Here is a 9,192-nt window from a genome sequence, read left to right as displayed (position 1 = left end):
CTCGGCAGATATTCCATAGACACACTGCCATATTTATTATAGTTTATTTGATATTCGCTTATACAAAAAAAATGTACATCGCTGGCAAAATAAATACCTAATGTATTTTTATAGTGTTTTAGCTGTGTTGTCGTGTACTATAAAAAATATTTGGTTTTTATAAAATGAAATAAATAAACGTTACAAGAAAGAAAACATCTTTTATTGTTTTATATTTATTAAACAGGCAGTTCTATAAATAATCATCAAAAATACATACATTTTCTCTTAACTACTAATTATATGGAGGATTAACATAATTTCGACATTATCGCCTTTGATACACATAAATGAGAGCCACAAATCAGTGAATACAAATATTTTGGCTTTATAGGAAGATATCGAAGGATTTACACAAAAATAAAATTTTAAATTAAGAGTAATGATTTATAACAAAGTTTAAATTATTTATATTTCAATAATATATTTGTAACGTAGCTTACCACTAACAGTAGTCTAAGCACCTTTTTTTCTGTTCCAAATTCAAATGTAAGTAGGAATTAGTATACTAAATAATGAACTAAGTTAATTTACATGCTAAATTTCATTTAGGGATTTGAGTTGGAAGTTTTGATAAAAAAAATGTCCTATTTTGAAGTCGATACAATTTGAATGAGATTAGATAAATCTATATTTCAATCTAGATCCTATCGATTGTGTAGAAAATTGAAAATTTGACGCATCATTACTCTCCTGCGGTGGTTTAGTTGGCAGTGGCGTCGGGATGCCTCTCCAGAAGCATGGCGACGCCCTGGCCGCCGGCCGCACAAGCCGAGATGAGACCAATCTGGCCGTCCTCGCGCACCAGTCTGTGCGCGGTGTGCATGGCCAGCCGCACCTGGGATCAAATCAAAATTATTATTTACATTATATAGCTACGAAAGAAGAAAGAAAGGCAGACAATCTATCAAGAGGATTTCTCCGTTAATTTCCATATAGTACATTATAGATCTAGAACAACAACAACAACAGCCCGTAAATTCCCACAGCTGGGCTAAAGGCCTCCTCTCCCTTTGAGGCAGAAGGTTTGGAACATATTCCACCACGCTGTTCCAATGCGGGTTGGTGGAATGCGCATGTGGCAGAATTTCTATGAAATTTGTCACATGCAGGTTTCCTCACGATGTTTTCCTTCACCGCTGAGTACGAGATGAATTATAAAGACAAATTAAGCACATGAAACAGCGGTGCTTGCCTGGGTTTGAACCCGCAACCATCGGTTAAGATGCACGCGTTCTAACCACTGGGCCATCTCGACTCATAGATCTAGATCTAGGAATATGCGTTTTCACATTTAAATAAATAATTGAATATTTACCCCGGTGGCAGCGAAGGGATGTCCGATAGATAGAGAACCACCCCATTTGTTCCATTTGTCTAAATCGGGAGATCCAACCTGCAAATATAATATGTATATTACTGAAACAACTCATCATTGTACAAAAATCAACATGTTGTCTACAATCATATTGTCTGATCGTGAAAGTGATGCAAGTTTAAGGTCATTTATTTTTCATTTTTGCTTAATATATTGTATGACACTATACTATTTATCTCTATACTAATAATAGGCTATTTGACTAGTTTATAAAATCCATTTTATATTATTTAGTAGAAGTTAAGGAACCCAGTAAAAGTTGTGTTTTTTAATTTCTAGTACATATTTGCCAATAAATATCATTTTGAAAAAAATAAGTAATATTTTCAAGTTTCGTTAATATATAACCATTTTTAAACTCTGATTACAATAAAGCACAATTTATTTTTCGCATTGTCAAATAGCCTATTGTACGATATGATACTACTACTATATAATGGACAGTTAGAGATAATATAATGGTAGGTTTACATGCATGGAAAAATAATGTATTTTTTATTCAAGATTGTAATAATAATAATATAAAAATTAAACGACAAACCTTAGATTGACGTCCGAGATAAGTCTGAGCGAACCAATCAGAGTCCAGTGCCTTCAAGTTGGACAAAATTTGACCCTGGGAAATTAGATTACAGATTAAAAATCACGCAAAAAGAAATCATTAGTAATTTATAATTTTATCTAGTTATAAACATGAATTACACATATATAAATATTTAGGCTTAGCATATACGTAATTTTCATTTTTATTTTCAAGTTATCAAACTATTTTGGTACTTACAGCGAAGGCCTCGTGAATCTCCCAGGTGTCAATGTCGCTGAGCTTGAGTCCGGCTTTGTCCAGGATCTTGGGGATGCCGTATGCGGGTCCAAGCAGCAGTTGGTCAACGGGGTCCTGAATGTTCATAGAATCAATATCAATATACCAATGTTAAGTTTCTATGGTGAACATTTATTTTAAGTTAAAATTTAATTTAAATAAATAAATGTATTTACTTCTGTTTCCTTATACATATACTGGCTTCATATGGGTGTAGATTTAATAAATAAATGACGTGATAAAAATATATACCCTATACAGCACTCATAAAACATAGCTTTGCACTATTGCATATTTTTTTAGAATAGGATCATAAGTTCCGGAGATTAGGCCCTAAATGTAGACAAACTAATTTAACCTATTTATAATATTAGTATGTCAATACTAGAAAATTCAATTCATAGTTACAGTGTTGTTGGATCTAATTGGTTTCATTTTTATCTTTTAAATCAAGAGTAGGTCATATGACTTGGAATTGATACTAATTTGAATGTTATGGTAACAGCGTTTAGTTATTAATCAGCAATAATATATTTCGCAATCAATTTTCTTTAGAGCTGTTTATATATAAGTGCACTTACTTGAGCAACGTAGGTGAAGTCCCTGAGGTAGGCCTTGGGCTTCAGGCCGAGCTCTTTGGCCTTCGCCTCCGACATCACGAGACACGCCGACGCGCCGTCCGTCTGTAAATTTACTTTTATTATATATATAAACTCATGTACCAATGAATTAAATACCAGACTAACCATAAATATATACTTTTTTTAATATACATAGTTTTAGCCTGCGATTTTGCTTGGCTTTGTTTGTTATAAAAAAGTAGCCCAAATCCTTTCTTAGTGTTCAAGATTGTTACATAACTAATTTCATCGAATTCGGTTCAGTAGTTTATCCGTGAATGCGTAACAGACAGAGTTAATTTCGTATTTATAATATCTGTATTAGGTTGGCGGACGAGCATATAAGCCACCTGATGGTAAGTGGTCACCATCACCCAGAGACAATGCAGCTGTAAGAAATATTAACTATTCCTTACATCGTCAATGCGCCAACAACCATGGAAACTAAGATGTTATGTCCGTTGTGCCAGTAGTTACACTGGCTCTCTCACCCTTCAAATACACACAACAATACTGAGTACTGTTACTTGGCGGTAGAATATCTGATGAGTGGGTGGTACCTACCCAGACGGGCTTGCACAAAGCCCTACCACCAAGTAGAATGGAATCCAAGAATTACACTAACTACACTTTTAAAATATAATTTATTACTCTATTAAAACTTCATGAATGTAGAATCTGTAGGTGTTATAGAATATGGGAGGGTAACTCACGAGGAAAGAGGCGTTGGCAGCAGTGACGGTGCCGTGCGGCTTGATGAAGGCCGGCCGCAGCTTGGCGAGTTGCTCGGGCGTCGACACTCGGATGCCGTTGTCCTTGTCCACCAGGCCATCCTTACCCTCCACTGTGACAGAGATACCGTTATAGTTACACCCACACATACCCATAGACAGGTGAATATAATCATAATAGTATAGACAATAATAGTATAGACAAGTTATGCAGTGTCAGTCAAATTAAATAATTGTTATAATTTCATCTCCTGTAATTAAAGTTAAAATTTTAAACAAAAATCTTCAAAATTAATAATTTAATCTTAAAAGTTTCAAAATTTGTTCAGCAGTTTTTGTCTGATATTTTGACTGGTCATTGTAGACGCTTGCGAGGAATTCTTGGGTATCGCTATAAGAATGGTGATCTTAAATCAGATTTACCACTACCTTAATTTTTTTGACTTTGACCGATACAATTGGGGTGACCAATGTTTGGTCCACCGGGAACCGCAGCCTGACGACGGTGTTCCGATCCCCGATACATGAGTATCATCCTCATAAGCCGAGGCACTTTCCGCACCTGTCACCCATGGTGTCAATGGCTCTTCCAGCATCAGGCGCGTACCTTTGACGGGGATGAGGTCGGTGAAGTAGCCGGCCTGCTGCGCGGCGGCGGCCAGCTTGTGCGAGCGCAGGGCGTACTCGTCCTGCTCGGCGCGCGAAGCCCCGAAGGCGGCCGCCAGCCGGTCGGCGCTGTGCCCCATCGTCTCGCCCGACGAGAACTCCGCCACGGCCGGCAGCTAAGGGCACCAACGTATCACATCATACTAATCAACTACAATATATGTACAGAAGATTCGAGCCTAAACTAAATATCTTAAAACGCACGCATCATCGTATCACATCACACTAATCGACCACAATAAATCCACGGAAGTCTCGAGTCTAAACTAAATATTTTAAAACGCACGCATCATCGTATCACATCACACTAATCGACCACAATAAATCCACGGAAGTCTCGAGTCTAAACTAAATATTTTAAAACGCACGCATCATCGTATCACATCATACTAATCAACTACAATATATGCACAGAAGATTCGAGTCTAAACTAAATATCTTAAAACGCACGCATCATCGTATCACATCACACTAATCGACCACAATAAATCCACGGAAGTCTCGAGTCTAAACTGTATATCTTAAAACGCAACGGGTCAACCAACGTTAACATACTAATCGACTAAAATATATGCACAGAAGATTCGAGTCTAAACTGTATATCTTAAAACGCAACCTAATTATGTTAGGTCATTGATATACACTAAAAATGAAAAAGGACCTAAAATCACTCCCTGTGGAACTCATTTACATAAAATTTTGGACTTATGAAAATTTGTCGAACTGTTTTACTTATTGTTCTATTTTATTAATCAATTCAATCACTGATACAAATTAAATTAAAAAGCTAAGGTCTATGTTAACAATATAAATAATGACCACATTAGTCTTCACCGTACCTCAGGCGCGAAGAAGTCAGGTCGGATGCTGGCTATGAGCGACAGCCTCTGCGCCGGAGTCTTGGCGCGGTTGAGCCTCAGCAACAGGGCTCTCATCTTGCGCGAGTGACGGATGGGCACGTCCGACATGAACTCCACACCGCCGGCTACGATCACGTCGTAGGCACCGGCTGCGATCATGCCCACGCCTGTAACAATAAATAATAAATATTGGAGAACATCACATACATTATTCTGATCCCAATGTAAAGTAGCTAAAGCACTTGTGTTGTGGAAAATCAGACGTAACGACGGTACCACAAACACACACACACACAAGACAACATAGAAAAACTAATGAACTATGTACACTACAAGACCACGGAGGTCATATGTCAGTTTGATCCCATATTCTATCAAAATCTTGACTCCTCAACTATTGTCCTCTCCATCCTATAATACTCAATTGTTTGAGGCGTATTTAGTAGTCACAAAGTAGCAACAATTTACATTGCATGTTTAGAACTTTCAACTCTGAATAACATACCTATTTTGAACATATAAACATATATACATAGAAAAGTCTGAGACAGCCAGTCAATATTATTATATGAAATACTGTCATTGAAAATTTGACAAAAACATAAAATATGATTAAAAAAAAATCTATTATGATTTTAATTTGTTTTTTTCTTAACACAAAAGCTATTCCATAACAGATAAATTATAAAAAAAAAGAGAATCAAAATAGTACAGAACAGATTATCTTGCCGATATACAAAAAACATTTGAAAAAAAAAAAAAAAAATTAAATGAGTACATCAGAAGAATAAAGTCAGTGCATTGGTGTACTAACCGGTAGTAATAGCTTGGTTAGATGAAATACAAGCCATGGTGACAGTGTGAGCGGGAGTCTTGTCACTGAAGCCGGCAGCCAGAGCGGCCTCTCGTCCAATGTTCGATGTCTTCACCTCCTGGATGACTGTGCCATAGACAATGTAGTCTATTATCTCCTTGGATATCCCAGTTTTTTGGAGCAGGCCACTATATATAGAAGAAAAGTTTTTTTTTTAAATTAAAGTAATACAAAAATTCCTCCAAAGTTCCTATATGTAAAAAAGATAGAATATAAAAAAGATAGATAGATAGGTTCTCAATTCAAATGTTTTTTTTTCCACGTCTACTTTCAAATAGTTTTTATATCTTTGACGGAAAACATGCTTCCTGCAATCTGTGGAAATATAGTAAGGCATGACAAATGCGTATCAGGAAGTCAGGAAGCACACTCATTGACCAATGAGCATGAATTGTGCTGCATTTATTGCGAGCATATAATGTTAATGTTGCTTTATACTAAGATTGATATTTTATATTTAACTTTCATTTTAAACACAAATAAGCATTTCTTTTGGCTATTTCCTTATTTTGAAAAACTTTAACACAAGCATTATTTGTAACCTAGTCCTGTATATCTTAGTTGAAATATTTATTTGTATTATTTAATAAATACATAGAACATCAACATATTTAATAAATAACACAAAGTTAATGAAATTATAAAAAAAAAATATTAATTAATTAAGTTTTATAGCATAGTACACTACATAAAACATTCATAAGTGAATAATTGTTGGGCATGTGTTCCTTTAATGGAACAGGTGTCAAAAAGCAAAGTAATAGATCTGTTGTATTGAGCATAGGTTCATACTATGTAGATTGTTTCATTATGTAATAATATATGTTTAGTCTCTTAATATATATAGTATGAAATGTTGATTGAGATATTGCCATCTTACATAAATTAAAATAGAATTTTGTTTCTATGAGCAACATATACAACACTCTTTAACAATGTAGCATTTACTTTCATACTTATACATTCATATGTAACATATATTAATGTTCATAGACATAATTATTAACAGTACATTTTTTTTGCATGAAAATGTGTAATTAATGAATCTTTTGTGCATTATTTTCAGAAAATTGTACCTTTTAAATCGAAATGGTAGTAGCTGGATAATGAACTTTATCAAAAACACTTAATCAAACTTTCTTGATTAAATATATTTTATTTTTAATAGGGATATTAATATAGGAAAGATTCACATCATATCTGAACATGACCACCTTAAAAGACAGAGTGCTACAAAAATATTATATATTTAAAAAAAACTGTTAGGACAGAGAAAATAGATAATTTTGCAAAAATGTAGGAAAATCTGCTTTAATAATTTAAGACGGCTTTATATGAAATTAGTTTTGTTTGCATAGTTACTCACAGTAAGGAATGTCTGGCCAGTTCATGTGGCATCATCTTGGCGTAGTCTGTAAACGAAACCAAGAATGGTGTCCTGACTCCATCGACGAGTACCACATTCTTGCCGGTCTTGTCTGGCAGAGTTTTCTTCTGTTGTAAAGCTGCTCCGACACTCAGGGCTCGCCTGGCTGTGTCTAAATATCGATAGAATAAAAAATCGTCAGCGTCGAACTTGTAAAAAGATTCTATACTAATAACAAAATTTTTGAAAGATCCCAAAATACATTGCTATTTTGTGATGAATATAAATAAATACTTTATGGTTTAATTTCCAAAGTAATTATTTATTAAAGCATAATTAATACTTAAATTATTAATAAATAGTCAGAACAAAGTCCAGTTATTATTAATATAATTGATAATTATTGCCAAGTTTTGAGTCCAAAGTTTACTCTTCGTGTATGAAGTTAAAATACTTCGTAATAATCTATTCTTTTATAAAATAAAATAAGAATTAATTTTCTGACTTGTATATGTAAATTTCATCATATAAAAATATCCTTAATAAACATTTATTAATATAAAAATATTACCGAATTTCGCGGTGGAAGATGGACGAGCCGCTTTTATAAAAGATTTTGCCACTTGCGATGCCATGACTCTCTTTATATTAATACCGGCTTAAACTGAATTTGCTACTTATTTCTGCAAAAATAAATACAAATTAAAAATATTACAACCCAAAAAGTTATTAAAAACTACTAGAAAGTTGGACTCTGACCTGTCAGAGGAGAGACATCCACTTTGCAAGTATTCGTTCGGAAACTTTCTTAGACATGAAATATGTATACAGATACAAAAGTGAAAGACAATTTTATTGTTTAATGGTTTTTGACTTATTTAAATTAAAATGCTATTAAAATATTTCCTCTTTTACTACGAACGTTTACTTTTGTGTCTTTTTTTATTTAATATTTCTATGAAGGTTCTCGTATATCAAAGTAATGGTTCGAGTGGGTAGTTTAACATTTATAGCTAATAGACCTTCGAAAAAAAATCATTTTCTGCTGACATCCCAGCCACGTTAACATAGTTTTTTTTAATTTAAATATTTTAATAATTTAGTTATAAACTACACTTTTAAACTTTAGTCATCCGTAGGTAAGTTTTAATAATAATATTAAATATCTAATACATAAGTAATAAAGACCTCGAATTTTATTTTATTCTGATAAATTTTTGTCGAAATAAAATTCAAATGATTTTTTTAACTACCGTTTAAGCAGTCCGATTAGTTTATACTAAATAGCAAAGCATAGTAGTTTTAGTAGTTAAATTAAAAACAAGAACTCTTGTTAATCTACTTGGTGGTAAGCCTTTTTGCAATCCCGTCCGGGTAGGTACCATCCACTCATCAGATATTCTACCAAGAAGCCATACTTAGCACACGTTGTCGTCGTGTGTGACATAACATCTTTGTTTGGAAGGTTTGTAGCGCATTGGCGATAAAAAATCTTTATTTCTATAATAATATTATAAATGTGAATGTAACTCTGTCTGTCAGTCGCTCTTTCACGACCAAACTGCTAAACCGAATTTGATGAAATTTGGTATGAAGCAAACTCGAAGTCCAAGGATGTCGGCTACTTTTTTGCGTGACGCATGACAACCAACACCCTAAAATGGATCGAAGCCGTGTGCGACTTCTAGTATTTAATAAATATTAAATATTCCCAAGAAGACATTGGCACTGTAAGAAACCTTACAGCACCAGTCTCGATGGATATTAATGACCACTACCATCAGTTAGTCCATTCGTAATATATAAATTATAAAAAAAATTATGAACTTTTGAATGGT

The 9,192-nt window shown here is 34.0% G+C and overlaps 1 protein-coding gene across 1 annotated transcript; it reads right to left on the bottom strand.

The window, feature by feature from the left end:
- Nucleotides 1–199: 199 nt before the first annotated feature.
- LOC124540134 (trifunctional enzyme subunit beta, mitochondrial) lies at nt 200–8,168 on the bottom strand. The gene is made up of 12 exons (XM_047117579.1): nt 8,114–8,168; nt 7,926–8,037; nt 7,355–7,526; nt 5,929–6,116; nt 5,094–5,281; nt 4,196–4,370; nt 3,571–3,701; nt 2,819–2,920; nt 2,199–2,312; nt 1,959–2,033; nt 1,358–1,435; nt 200–877 (listed from the first exon to the last, which is right to left on the bottom strand). The coding sequence occupies exons 2-12, from the start codon at nt 7,987–7,989 to the stop codon at nt 743–745; spliced, it is 1,422 nt and encodes a 473-aa protein (XP_046973535.1). The 5' UTR covers nt 7,990–8,037; nt 8,114–8,168; the 3' UTR covers nt 200–742.
- Between the last annotated feature and the right edge of the window lie 1,024 nt (nt 8,169–9,192).

This window comes from Vanessa cardui, chromosome 24 (genome assembly GCF_905220365.1).
Source record: "Vanessa cardui chromosome 24, ilVanCard2.1, whole genome shotgun sequence".
Classification (NCBI taxonomy): Eukaryota; Metazoa; Arthropoda; class Insecta; order Lepidoptera; family Nymphalidae; genus Vanessa; species Vanessa cardui.
The sequence above is the reverse complement of the archived record's forward strand: the minus strand, read 5'-3'. Positions and strand labels throughout refer to the sequence as shown.

Bases quoted from the DNA above. Each gene is read 5' to 3' on its own strand.
- LOC124540134 (XM_047117579.1), bottom strand. From the start codon at position 7,989: ATGGCATCGCAAGTGGCAAAATCTTTTATAAAAGCGGCTCGTCCATCT. The intron at 4,371-5,093 runs GTACGGTGAAGA...TGGTGCCCTTAG, and splicing joins CTGACTTCTTCGCGCCTGAG to CTGCCGGCCGTGGCGGAGTT. The intron at 3,702-4,195 runs GTACGCGCCTGA...TCTCTGTCACAG, and splicing joins CGACCTCATCCCCGTCAAAG to TGGAGGGTAAGGATGGCCTG.